Source organism: Penicillium chrysogenum (assembly GCF_028827035.1).
Source record: "Penicillium chrysogenum strain IBT 35668 chromosome Unknown utg000002l_segment0_segment0, whole genome shotgun sequence".
NCBI classification, from domain to species: domain Eukaryota; kingdom Fungi; phylum Ascomycota; class Eurotiomycetes; order Eurotiales; family Aspergillaceae; genus Penicillium; species Penicillium chrysogenum.
This window is the reverse complement of record NW_026622750.1, coordinates 4,596,655-4,611,523: the sequence shown is the minus strand read 5'-3', so window position 1 is coordinate 4,611,523 and position 14,869 is coordinate 4,596,655. Positions and strand designations below refer to the sequence as shown.

Genomic DNA, 14,869 nt, shown 5'->3' with positions numbered 1-14,869 from the left:
GGCCTTTTCAATCGCAAGAAGCAAGAACCCCACTGCGGAAACAGCAGTGGAAAATAATCTGCCAGAGCAATGGGTTAGAAGATGAATCCATCCAGTACGACGTGGAAACGCGTTGGAACTCAACACACCGAATGCTGCAAGACGCAGTTAACGAAGAACCGCAGATAAAGCAATGAAATAAACATCAGACTTGTCTCCCGCCTTTCACCGTTGAGGGATTGGGGTCGCCTCCAACAAATTGAGGGCTTTTAGCGAGATTTGAGGAGTTCGAGTTCACCCTCGCAGTTTCTAGGCGTGAGCCACAAATTACCTTGGCGATTCCCATCTACTATGAATTGCACGATCCGTTGCATGACGCTGTGTCTAGAGAGGAAGAATTCTCGAACCTTCACCCAGAGATATCTGTAGCTGCGGCTGCCAGTCCCAAAAAGTTCCAAAAATACTATAACCTCATGGATGGTCAAGACGCCTACTATGTCGCCCTAGTTCTTGATCCCGATTTAAGACGCTCTTGGTAGACAGAGGCCTTCACAGCTCCTAATTCTGTCAGACATATCAAAGAATCACTGCATGAGCAATCTCCATTGGTATCAGACTTGTCGACAAAGCCGCCTATGGAGCAGCTCACAGCGGAGATCGTGTACTTCAGAGGTTGCAACTTACGAAGAGGTACTCATCTGAACTGACCGGTATTTTGAGGATGATATCGTGTGATAGAGAATCAATCTCAGGGAGTAAGAACTGGCTTTATAGTGGTGGAGCGCTCACTCGAACGAATATCCCCAGCTAGCTGCTGATGCTCGAGATTTTCTGGCCATTCCAGCATCTGCAGTGTCAGTCGAGAAACTATTCAACAAGGGCGAGATTTATTGGGAGTGAGGAGAAACAGTTTGAACGGGGAGGCCATCGGCGGTTGATGTTGTTACGTATATACCTCGGAGGAATCTTGTAGCACGTTCTTTACGAATAGTTACGAAGAGGACAAACTTTTTGTATGAATAGTATATAAGCGGCGAGGGTTATCCGTATCCGTAAGGCCAACGGTATTCGTATGAATGAATATTTGTAAGGTGATTATTTGTGTGCACCCCTCGTTAGCTTTACCTATCTCTTCAAAGGGAATGTATAAGGGGAGCGGAAAGTTAGGGGGCCATCTCTTCTCCACCCGCTTTACAACGCTTCTGCCATTGCTAGGCCCCAACCGCGTCCGCCTCCAGTCACTGCGAAAATCACACCAAGAAAGTCTAACTCAGGTAAGCGCTGTTCAGCTCTGCCCGACGAAACCTTGAGCAAGTTTTGCTTGGAAGCTTGTGTCCCATAGACCTAGACAATACAGAGGATAAGAAAGCACGAGTTGTGAATGAGTGCGGCAGCAAATCTAGGATTACACTTGACAGGAACTGCGTGGTACCGGAAATTCACGACATGTCAAGCTTATGCAGGAATGATGTTGTGATGACGGATGCGACCGTCACGCTACGGAATCATGGGCAGGGGATCAATCTTGGTGCCAGCTTGCGGGGCCCCAGGCGCGAAAGAATAGTAAAATCCAGTTCATGATTGGATCTCGGCTGTCATGACTGTGACGTAACGCTCAGTACCTGGGGTTCGGTCCACACCGATGCACTTCTTGCTGTTCAATTGATGCATCGCAATGACGTCATGCTGCACAATCCGCCTATAAAGGAGTCGTAATAACTTCTAATTGCATTGATAACATTCTAATCTCACTGCTCTTCAAGCGGATGTACCGCTGTCTTTTGCATTCTGCTCGTACGCTTTAGAGCTGCTCAGGTCTTCAACTCACGGTGTCATATATCGCGGACATTTGCCATGGCATCCAGTATCATCGACGCAATCAAGAGAGATCACCGCGAGCTCGAGGAATACTACAAAAGAATCCTCAACTCCACAAGCGACAAAGAAAAGACTCAATGGCAGAATCAATTCTCCTGGGAATTGGCCCGTCACTCGATCGGCGAGGAGCTGGTCGTCTACCCACAGTTCGAGAAGAAGCTCCCTGATGGACGCGCTATGGCGGACAAGGACCGTAGAGAGCACCAATCAGTGTGTCCCTTTGCAGTCAATCTCTCATCCAACTAGCTAATAATGTATGGCAGGTCAAAGAACAACTCAAGAAATTCCAGAACATGAAACCTTCAGACCCCCAGTTTGAGGCTACCATCAAGGCCCTGATGCAAGACCTAGCCGAGCATATTAAGGAAGAGGAGAGCCAGGACCTCCCGAAACTGGAAGACGCCCTCGCGACTGAGGAGAGCGAGAACCTTTCAAAATCCTTTGGCAGGACTAAGATGTTTGTGCCGTCGCGTTCGCACCCCAGAGCTCCTGACAAGCCTCCATTCGAGACAGCGATTGGACTTATCACTGCCCCAATTGACCATCTGGCTGATTTGTTTCGAAAATGGCCGCATACTTCTGGTATGCCGAATCCATCGACTAAGTAAGCCACTCGGTACTATTATAGGATCTGGACTGTCTGATTTCTATTATGGCTTTCCAATCCACCGTAAGAATGTTAGCGAATGGGGCAAGTTTAATGAGTGGTATGTGATCAGAACATGTGGATGCGGATGCCGGGTCTGTCAGACAGCCATGATTAAATCAGTCTGGCTCGTTAGGAGGCGTATACTCTTCCTATGTCACTATGCTTAGTTCCCTCATTTGGTGCTATTACTTCTTCTCTTGCTCGTCCTATTTTAACTGTAACATGGTAGCTGATGGTACCAAGCCGCTTATCAATACTTCTCATTATGAGGATAATCCCGTGTTGCCTTGTCCATGCAAAATCTCGTCCAGTGAGTATGCTGAGGACATCATTTTGATGCAGGGGTTGTAGAAAAGCTGATAACAAAAGAGAATCGTATAAGACCTGTACGTGACCGGCGGATGAAGAGTAATATTCTTGCCAAAATAAACACAAATCATTGTCAAATGCGAAACACTCGAGCGCAATCTCACTGTTTATCACGTCGTTACCAAATCACCATCTTTTGCATCATTGTCATAAGCTTTCTGAAAACTTGAACGAATGTAAGACTGGTACTCCGCGATGGGACTCTTACAGTTATGTTTCTCCTACAGTCTTGGACACCGAGTCGCGAGCAGAAACGAACGAATCAAACTAAAGTGGTCCGTACCCGTTGATTCAATGGTTGCTTTGTACTGATACTACTACATTGCGACCTGGGTCTCGACATTCACGACGTCTGGCAAGAGTCCTCTGGCTTACGCACACCGTCTCCCTGTCTCGCCACCGATCTCACTGGTCTGCGACATATTCTCTTGAATGAAGGGGAGCACGCAGGATATGGGAGTCAAGGAAGATCCTTGACTCCCATACCCTTTTTCCATCCCACTCAGGAACAATCTGTCGGCCTTCAAGTGGACGTGTCCAGATCCTCTGACCATGTCTACTCAGACTAGTGACATTTCCACTAGATGCCAGCGTTCGTTTGTACTGGAGGGGCGCACTGAATAGACTATGATTAGCACAGTTTCATCGGACATCTGACGAGACTATAGGAGAGAAACTGTTTTTCCTGACTCGATTTGAGACGACCCTGGGGCATCTCCGTTGGGTACGCGGGCAGCTACTAGACATAATCTCCTGGTCAATGTCGGCGCAATAGGACTTAGCTTCCGCTTGCCCCTATGGCCTTTTACTGAGCCCCTACAATATATGAGTCAATCGATACTTTCAACATATCGGTCAGCCTGCTGACCCGGCTCAGTAAGCACAGATCTGATGGTGCCGGTGCTAACTGATATGCGAGACTCGGGGCCTGGGATTTAGTAGCCAGTTAGCCATCACTTTCTGCGTTGTTTGGGACTTGAGGTCTGATGTATATAATTGCTGACGTACCGCCAACAGGCTTGTACTGGACCGCCTGACCGTTCATATAGCGGGGCATTATGAATATTAAGGCGCTTGATGATCGATATGCAAAATCTCGTATGATTGTTATCCACAGTTTGCACACTAGGAATAGACGACAGGCGACTGATATATAGTGAAATATCTTACTCTGACGTCGAAATGTTGTCACATGCATTACAAATAGTGCGACCTGAGCTCAGTTTGCCCCGGTTGCGAATCCGAATCATTCAGCCGAGGACGACATTGGAGAATTTTCGTATCTGCATCAATGGCTGCTATGGCATGATGGTACATGACGTTGCGCGCTGTAAGCTTTAGGGTTTAGACCAAATGTTAGTCTCTTGCTGGAATGATTAGGAAACAGTTTACTCAAGTGTCATCATAATACTGTTATTAATCGTCTCGTGTCAGTTGGATCGGTTTAGCGAGCGAAAAGCCTGGATGCGTTCTATCCTCATGCATCACGTCAGGCTTAAGTCAGCCAACATTGAGTTCCAAAAGGTATAGTGGAGCCCCCTACCCTCAAGATACGTTTATACTTGACAATGTCTTTGGCGGAGTTGTCAATCGGGCGAATACTTGAGATCACGACGGTACTGAATTGCTAGATGTCCATGATAAATGAATTTTAAGCAGCTAGAACCCAACAACTAGGACAGGGAAAACATTCAAACTAATGTGAATGTCTCAGAAGTACATATGTATATCGCTTGTAGACTTCGGCTACTTGGTGAATACTGTGAAGCGAAATCAACTGGTGAGCAAGTGCATCCATGGGCAATGTCTCCAGCTTTCATTGCCCCCAACGGCCGCTAGTAATCGTCTTTAACACTCTAAAGTTGAGTTGAGCAAGCCGAGGAGTGCAAATGCGATCCCAGTGCGGCGATGCAATCGCGATTAGAGAAATTGACACGCGAAACCTCCAATACGTTCGGCCGGTTGGAAAGAGCACTGAGACGGAAGGTGTGCCATGAGTTCGACCGCAAACAGGCCATCATCGACATTGAGCGACAGCTCTCAGGGGCTGCTGTTGATGACGAAGAGGCGAAGACGGTACTTCAAGTAGGAGACCAGATGCTACCGGAGCAGATTGATCTTCTTGAAAAATTATTCACATGGCCTACCTCCCAATCCCTGGAGGCGGAGTGGCAAAGAAGGAACCCTGCCGTGGCTACGATCTCCCGATACTGTGGCTTCCTTGATTCAACTTCTGGAAATTTATCGGTTATTTACGTCTGTCACTGTCACCTACCGCCACAACCACTGGTATGGTCGGGCGGTGAAGGAGGTGGCCATCGGTCCCTGCCACCCTCAGATTATGTAAGTTTTCTGAATAGGGGGTTCAACTTCAACTTCTGGAAATTTATCGGTTATTTACGTCTGTCACTGTCACCTACCGCCACAACCACTGGTATAGTAGGTAATTGACCATAATTAAGGTGTATCCTGTTATATAATTTATTAGATATATTGCTTTTCTTATAAATTTATTGCTGAGACTAGTAGACAGTATAATGCGAGTAGATTTGTAGGTTCAACATATTTTGTGCTCATATATATATTATATTTACACACATTATAGTCGCATCACTACTTCTATTTATTTTGGATCACGCTCACGAGTCTCATACAGACCAGACTCAACAGTCCACTGCTTTGACCAAGCTTGATTCAACCGATGTCGTTCATTATATACCCCCCTACTCGACTAATCTGAACATGTAGTATCGTGGGACCTGTACGTGGGCACAAAATTCTAAAATATATGCGTGCATGAAGGGCTTATTAAAAAGCGGCCCATGGGCCGTTGCGAAGTCTATCAATATCCCCAGACGTAACACGGAGGTTTTCTTGCCATCTCACCCGCATGATAGGTGTATCAAATTGGATTGATTCCGTTTCGCAAGCCATATCTAGTGCTATTCTGATCACTCGGTGAATCTGGCATACGGCCCCCAATTCGATTGAGCTGGTCGAATGCAAACACCAGACTGCCCTCCGTTGGTTCAACTATGAATAGGCAATACATACTCTCAAGATCAGACTTACCAGTTGTAGAGGGATTTGATGAGCCGCTCGAATATCATTCGTTGGCTCAACTAAACATCGTGATGCGATAGGCTGCCTTGCGTAGTCGAAATCATCGCTTCAGTCGGCGATTGCAAGTCACTCGAGCCTACTCTACTGTAGGATGGCTATATCCTAGAACCATCGCGAGTGTGAAAGTGGCTTTGCAACAAAGAAAATCAAGATATCGAGGGCTCTTTTTGGCCCAAGAATATCTGATCGGCTCCTACATTTGAGGGTTGCCGCAGCATTGCAAGTAATATCCTTGTTGGTAACTACAATCTATATCGCCAGCCGTCTCCCATGTATCAACATTGCGCCCGAACCGCCGATCGTTGCTTTCTGGGGCGTTGTACCCGGGTTCATGCGATCACGCTTGCTCTGCTGCCGAGAGAACGCAGCAGGATGGCCCTGGGTAGTGTTGTTACAGACTAAAACTCATCTTCAGAAAGGATCTGCTTGAACAATGATATCCCAAATGTCGTCCAGGGCGCGGTGAGTTTGACAAATATATACTTAATGCTGAAAGGATAGTCGACGCATGGTGTACAGAATCCGACGAGTCCCTGGCAGGAGCTGCTTGCGCGCGATAGGTTAGAAAACGACATCAATAGACAGAGACACGCGGCCAGCTTGGTGACCTGCAGTTTCAGTGACATCCAAGGCGTATGCGACTTTCTGGATATTTCTTGGGGTTTGATAGAGAAATGGATGCTTGGGATCCAAATATACCAAACACCTGTTCCAAGGAGACATTTCTGATGCCGACTTGATAGTTTCGTATATTTCCGCTTGGTTCGTTTCCGCTCGTTCGTATATGTCGAACACCTGGGCAATGAGGAGTAGGATCAGATGGGACAGTACCGGACGGTATTTTTTGGCTCTTTAGTTGGCTCGGCTGTGCCTCGGTATAAACGGCCAGACAAGGTAGGACCAAAATTAGCCTGTAGGTCAGAAACGAAGGGGGTTTGCCTCACCTTCTCCTTGCACGCGGATTTGGACTAACAACATGGCCAACAGCGAAGGTAGGGCTCCCCTGCCACCAAGTAAGACGGAACATCGGCATTTCTCGGTGTCTGTCGGATTATCAGGCTTGGAAAGACGCCAGATACTATCCGAGAACAACGTGGGGCACCTATTGGACGCCACTAGTGCAATTCACGAGGGCTATTATTTTACGGTGTTCAAGTGCCGAAAGACACACGGTGGTATAAGCCCATTGGAATTTTGGGTATGTATCGCGTAGACACATCAGCATATGACCTGATGTACAGAGTCAACTGAGAGAAGGGCGAAGGTAAAGGCGGTCAGAACCTTACATTGACTCAATATCGATGCCACCAATGGCCATGTCGGGGTGATAGAGCATGAGATCGCATCAGTATTGGGGATCCCGAGCAGACAATGCACTTGCGCGCTTCGCATTTGACTGGAGTGACGGGGCCTTCGTGGTACCTCCTATTGTACGATCCGAGTCAGCAAGGCTTGAACCACTGGGACAAAGTTGATATAACGTACCAGTTCATAAAGATCGCAGTATATTTCCTTGAAACGAGACGATCAATTAGCTTGGATATCATGTTATCTTATCTACAAGACCACTTACAATTGTCTTCATCGATGTGGTCACCATTCATGCCATGTTGACATGATGTTGTATCCGGTTCGTCGCAAGCTCCGGCTGTCGCTTCGGAGAAGTCACGCTGGACGCACCGGGCAACTCATGAGAGCCAAAGTCGCGTGACGAACCCCCCTGTAATAATAAACTGTACAGTCGAAATGGGATAAAACCTCGCGATGCCGTCGGCTAGGGGTGCATACACTCCGCCGATCATGGTATGAAGGCGGTGAAGTCGAGGGCGAAAGGCGCGGTGGAGCACGCGTCGTAGTCCGATTCGGCGATAGGACTCCGCACAAGGATGTTTCACGGGCGGATATAGGCTGCTCCTATATACAATGGCATGAAGATCAGCATTGGTGTTCGTGTTGTGAGCCACAAAATATTGCACAATTAACTGGATATAGTGCAGCAGAAGGCCCTCACTTACCTCAACGGGAAGAATTCACGTTTTTCTATGCGGCGAAGCTCGCAATCGAATGTTCACACCCTGTTATTGGCCCGCTCCTTTGAGTTATATACTTTACCTAGGGTATGGTGTGTGGTATGAAGCGATGGGACAAGGTCTGGTGTATAGGCTATGGCTTTATACAGCAGTAACGGGCTGCCGTATCCTCGGGGCCACTCTGGTGCGATATCAACGGTTCACTGTCATTCATTAGCTTGTAGATCGGTAAGTTACTCCATGACTTACATGTTTAGGTGGCCAAAATTAGGGACAAAGAGACGGCAAAGAGCTGTGGTCCTTGCGCTCGTGCATCGAGGTCGAATGTCCTCGGTTCTATTGGAATCCCATCGACTTCAGGATCAGTAGAACTCCAGACATGTAAGGCTAGGATTCACATACCTGCGACGCGGATATTCGCGCTTTTGCCTTGGGAATACACACAGAGGCTGTACAGTAGATCAGCTCAGTCGACTGTGGCAGAGAGACATCTATAGATGTTTGGACCAGCCAGCCTAAGTATTGTCCCTTTGATCGGCTGGCTGAGAACAATATCTTCCACTGGCACTGTATGACTTGCTGGTCCATGTTGTATTCTACTGTATCTATGTTAGTACAGTGCATGTTTTAGTACTGAGTCAAAGAGAGAGAACTTACCAAGTGCCTCAGACACAAGGCCTACTCGACTTTGCGTAGTCAAGTGATAGAATCGTAGAGCAAATTTCTAGGGGTAGAGTACATATTTATAGACTTCTCGACTCGCCCTGTCACGCAAGTGCTCTCCTTGCTAGGAAGAGTTGAGGAACACCTCTCTGATTTGAGGCCTTTTGAAACCTGAGTCTTCGTTTGCCTCAATTATGTCCAGGGACAGCTGCTTTTGCTTTTAGATGCTCATTGAGAGAGACAGGGGAGAGTGGTGTTGGGAAAAGGGATGCTGAGCCGGTCAAAAAACGTTGCCTGACTGTTGAATCCACGGCCCTCTTAAACTGAGGCTTGTGGGAGATATTCAATCCGCAATGACAGGGCTCATATTTCGTGTTGTGGTCAATCTCATCTGTGAGCGACTCAACGTTGAATCACCGAAAAGCGCTTACAATTTCATCCCTAGAAACTATGGAATTTTTTTACACTGGCCTCGCTTTAGTGTTGTGTTGGTTGTGTTGAGCTGTGTGGGTCTGTCCGTCTAGACTGCAGAATGCGAGGTCACGGTAGAATGTGCGGGTGCTCACCCGTCAACCTGTTGAAGCTTCGCCAAACGTTGTCAACACTCAAGTTTTGAAGTTGTGACCAACGAGGATACATTTCTTTCTTTCTTTCTTTCTTTCTTTCGAACTTATGAACTTATTTTTTCAGTGATTGTAAGTACTAAAATACTGTTCACTGAGTTTATGAGCCTTTCAACGAAAGTGGAAGAAATTTCTGATTGAAATATATCTCTCCTCAATGAGCGTTTTTATCTGGCCCTCAACATCGTCAGGCTTGATGAGTTTTCCCGGCCCACCCGTTGACGTCCCTTCACTCAAATTTAGTACCAAGCGCCCGCTGAAAATGAAAAGAAAATTCTATTCAGAAGCTGACCGCGTTGATTGACTGATGTGCGGATCGTAAAACCCAGTCTATAGCCGTCTGCGTCTGCATATTCTATAAGAGATACCAAGGCTTGTCGGAAACAGTACTATCCAGATCCTTGACTTTCTTCTGTGGACAAAATGGACTCCCCAAACAGCTCGCCAGACCAGGAAAAGCAAGGAGAACAGCAGCCCAATGAATTGCCAATCCTTAATGATAAGGACCATACTCTGGAACCTTCAGATCATGTCCCTCCATTGGTAAGTGAAACCCTTCGGATTCGAATTCTTTGGCTGACCATCGTAGCTCTCCCCTTCGCAACACAAAGAAGTAACAAGACATACTTTGGCGACCGAGCCATTTCAACCCATCTTGAAGGTGCTAGCAGACCTCGAACGCGACAATCCCAAATTTGCCTTTCCAGCAGCTCGACTTATTGGGCTCTATCGACGTCTATGGGAGTCGTGCGTTTCCAAGCACATCGATGTCCAGAAGCTAGACCAGAGCAATCAGGACTTGAAGGAGGCTGGTACGTACCTGAGAAAAGAGAGGGACAGTCTTCAGCTTCACCTCGAGAAGCAGGTAGCTCGACTGCGCTTTTTCGAACAGGCATTGGAATCATCTCGGGAACGACTGGTTAGCCTACTCGATGACTGGAACTACCCCTTCAATCCCGATTTGACAGGGCCGACGGACGTTGCAAGAGAAGAGTAAGGAGCTGCCTATTCCGGGTTGCCCTGTCCTATATTGGTGACATAGAAATACTACAAGCGGCGAAGCAGTGCAGGGAAAATTACCGCATGGAAAGCAGCTATGTCATTTCCGATAGTTTATAGTAACAACGCATAAAATACCCATTGGTCCATTATCAACGTCTTCACCGCAATGTGTCTGCGAATAACCCCGCTTGGCTAGGGTAAATCACCTGTAATTACCGGATATATTATGGACAAAGAACCGTGGCTCCAGGGATAGCGTCGGGGGCAGCGCAGCCAGCGGAGAATGTGTCGAGGAGCTCGAATATGGTAGAGATTCCGTACGAGGCCAAAGGGACAGTCGGAAGCTAGTCCCTGTTGCACGGACAGCATGCCAGGTGATTGTGTCTAGTAGCCGTCTGCGTATCCTACAGAGATTCCCCAGCGCCGTTTCAACCCGCGGCAGGAAGTACAGGTCCTCTCCTATAGTCTCACCAGATACCCGGTCAAATCGCACAAATCGAAATTCTATCCAGTGCACCTCTTTAGGGAAAAGGAGCGCTGACGTGCGGAGGAAAATGTCGCTAGCCCGAGTAGAGTTGGACAGAGGATCTGGACCTGTCCATTTGAACCCGGACAGACTGTCGAGATTGGGGTAGAAAAGGCATTCGATCGAGGAAGGCTCTTGAGTTTCGTATTCAGCAGGGTCGTCGTTGCCAAAAGAATCCTGCCACAGATCATTGGGATCAGTAGCCAGACAGGGGGTGGTGTCGGTATGTCAGAAGATCCATGCCAGATAGCGTGAAGGTCGAGATCCAAATGGTGGTCTAGTAACAATAGCGCAAACTCCCATCAAAGAAACGGGTATAGAGCATTCTCGTTCAATCCGTTCATTTCTGGTATATGACTGGCCGTCGAACGCTGTAGGGAAATATGGAGGTGTGTAAAGCAGCGATTTAACGTGGGTTGGGAGGGATGGAAAGCTGGAGACTGAGCAGTTTTTATTCCTCTCTTATTACACAGAATGAGGACAAACTAGGGGAATTTATAACCATATGCTAAGTTACCGAATGCGTTGAATGTATCAACAGCGTGCACCGTTGGCCCCCGTCACCAACCCAACGAAAGTTCACTAACAGTATAGGCCTTATCTATCCTTAGGGACAACGCCAATAGATAGCGGAAAATCTCAATACCATTCTCCTTGTCGTAAACGCTCTACCACATGGAGTCTCTATCAAGGCCCAGGCTCATCGACGGACTAGGCTTGAAGATCGCTCGCTTCTAAGGCTGAAACAACGCCATTACAAAGAGCCTGAACCGCTTGTTTGCGCTCCCACAATACTGACGCTTGCACATTGCAGAGCTGTAGAAGGATATCGCTATCGCTTGCTAGCATGTCATTTGACGCTTGAAGCTGTCGCTGCTCCTCCTCGAGTCGTATTTTCTGTGCCGATTTGACGACGTAGCATTCCCATAGGCAAAAATACAAGTCGAGCAATTTGAGGGCTGGTCTAGCGAGGGAGTCATTGAGGTTTACTACTTTCATGAACTCCGCCGTAAGGGTACCGCGTGTTCTCACTGGGATCTATTCAGTATTAGTGGGGTTTTCATTCCCTGCCGTGGGGGATATGACCGACCTTGGGTTCGATGGTTGAGCCGTTTGTGACTTGCTGTGGTTGATTTTCCAACTTGGGTTCATCTTCTGGAGCTTGGGATACTCGGCACTGTCTCTTGGCCGGCCGATCAATGGGGGAAGGCGAAGTGGGATGGTCCATTTTGGTCATCAAGATGAATTGGATCTGAAATTACGATTGAGGCGCATTTATAGCTGACAATTCACGCGAGGCTACTGTTACTTCTATCAGTGCTTCTTCACCTAGGATCGAACGCACTCTCGAAAGGCCAGTGAACAGTTAGCTCAGCTGTTGATACTCGATCTTACCGGCTGCTCACGAATCACCCATCGATATACGAAAAGGGAGAAATAGTAAACGTTGAAAAATCGTTACCCGACCTACTGAAGGTAGTTTGCAAGTGTACTTGTGACGCGTTTAATATTAGACATCAAGTAGACCTCGTTGAAACTTAACCGTGACATTAATTTGACTGCAAATCATTTGGAACGAAGGAAACAGATATACCGCCTTTGAGCTTAATATCGATACCAATTGACGTTGGTAACCGCGAATCTCGCATTGTGGTACGGACCTACCAAAAGTAGTTTTCACTAGCTCTTCTAGGCTACCAATCCTTAGTGACTGCACCAAAAGGTTCGATGAGTGTTATCATATTATTTTGTTTTGGATAGGCCTCCGGGCATTATTGTTATTTCCCAGATCCCAACGATCTCCTCAAACTGCTGTCCTCCCACGCACCACGAGCACTTTGACTGTGAGATATGAGGTAAACTTGTTCTTCGAGATTTCAGAGGCTTGAGCGAAAGCTTCACGAATTCAAATATTCTTCCTCGGTACCAGTCAATCAAAGCCTCTCCCAGAGATACCTACCGCCGCTTCTAACTTAGAAAGCACACGACGATCAGCTGCCCCATCCCCAGGGGCGCCCCAAATGAAGCTAACAGATCATAAAAATGGGACGAGGCACCTCGATTAGTTTGGACCCACTACCGCGAACATTCACAAAGCAGACTGAAACTAAACTCTTTCTAGTTCCACAACCTGTCGGGTCGTCGTGCGAGAACAAAGAGCCTTCAGGTGGCCATTCCGTGCGAAACTCGTTCGTGAGGGAAGTTGAGAGACCGCACTGCGTGGACGAGTAACAAACTTTCGATATTCGTGAATTGCATCGTTTGTACCGGATGCATGTAACAACTGCACAATTGAAGCCGCTTGTCGTCTGGAGAATGTCCGGATCTTCGATATTCACGGCTCGGGCCAACCTAAATGCACCTAGGGGTATGTCGTAGTTTGGCTTCTTCACCAGGCGGCCTCCGGTTTTGAAAAAACTCATTGGGGTAAACGGCTGTGGCGACATTGTGGGACATGCTGCTTGGCCATTGATGTACCAGTAGAGCAGAATCATGAGGCTCCGAGTGAACCGTGACATCTTTGGCTTGATCCAACAGATGCAAAAATCGGGTGACCCACACTTTTGCCCGACAGCGATGACGTCTGCACTCAAAGCAAAGTAACTGCTTTTGCAGCTGAGGAAAATTCCTGCGCTAGTGGATACACTAACAGAGGGCCCTGAAGCAGCTGGAAGCACAATACTCCATTTATCCGGGAGTCAAGCGGCACAGTGTTTTGACAATGATTCCCGTCATCTCCTGCCCATATGCACCGCTCACGGTGCAAGGGATCACCCAATACTTGGCCCAATACCCATTATAGATGAGCAGGATTGCAGAGACATGATGGAAAAGTAATTATATAAGCGTCTCGGGTCAATCGCGAGGTTTGCATGTAATCAGCTGAAGAAGATATTATGTTGAGCTGATATCTGTGATCATGTAGGGTGATTATAATATATATAAGTTTTAGAAAGTATATAGTAGGTTTTTCATCTTGCTCTTTCGCCAGTACATGCCCGCGCAGAAGAGGTGTGACTTAGCTAGTTCCCAGCACTCCTCATTTTGTTCCTGAAAAGCGGTTTTCATTTCCTGGGAGCTCTAGCCACATTTGTCGGGATACGCGCGAGGCATACACAATGAGTGGAGATACGGTATCTGCCATTTCTTGGCCTTCCCTTTCCGTTTTAGTGCTTAGACCTTGCCGCTTTTTGCTCACTGAGTAGATTTGAGCATGCCCCTGAGCGCTCTGATCCGCTCACTGAGCATCATCTGAGCGCCCTGATTCGCCCACTGAGTCTGAGCTGGAATTGGGGTGAGCATCCTGAGTAACTACGTCGATACAATGCAACACGCTAGCTCCATCACGTGTACCCCTCCACTTTTTAGATGGCACCCATCGTCCCATCAAAAATGGACTGGAATTTCAATGTGATACTCAATCGTAGTAAAATGTCTGCAATTAATTGCGCCATAATGGAGCTTGCTATTTGGCCACCCAGTCAACATTCTCCTTCTACGATGGATGCTCCTGGGAATACTTTGTCTTCTCGGTGCCGCCATTTCCTAACCAGGATTTGAAGGACCACTGGAGCCAGGAGTATTGGTTCAGTCTACTTGGAGGTCCCCAACATATGCTGGCACAGAGGCTAGCAGAGATGATCGTCAAATGTGGAGAAAGAGTACCGCTTCTTTGCCAATAAGCTCATGCGCCCCGACTTCTATAAGCAATCGGATTTTATTTATAGGCTCCAGGTATAGTGCTCCTGGTAGCTGGCCACAGGCTCTGCAATAGTTTTGAAATTTCCGGAAGCCAACTTGATAATTACAGCTATCGTTTGAGATATTTTTCTTATTCGCCATATCACCATTTCCCAGGAGCCTGGAACCTCTACCACCCTCTCTCTCTATGTATACGGGACGTTCAATCATGCGAGCCTTAAGCCCCTTACGCCTAAGCCGGGAGAACCTTAACTCTAGAAGACGACGCGCGAGGAAGTAAACGAAAGGAGTCTCCGTGTTCTAGAAAATCCTGTGGGGGTCACTC

General features: G+C 47.4%; 1 protein-coding gene across 1 annotated transcript; it reads left to right on the top strand.

Annotated features, from left to right (window-relative positions):
• Nucleotides 1-1,833: 1,833 nt before the first annotated feature.
• Nucleotides 1,834-2,465, top strand: N7489_004994 (uncharacterized protein; the record flags this gene model as incomplete). The annotated part of the gene is made up of 2 exons (XM_056710746.1): nucleotides 1,834-2,067; nucleotides 2,121-2,465. The coding sequence occupies 2 exons, from the start codon at nucleotides 1,834-1,836 to the stop codon at nucleotides 2,463-2,465; spliced, it is 579 nt and encodes a 192-aa protein (XP_056569167.1).
• Nucleotides 2,466-14,869: the final 12,404 nt, after the last annotated feature.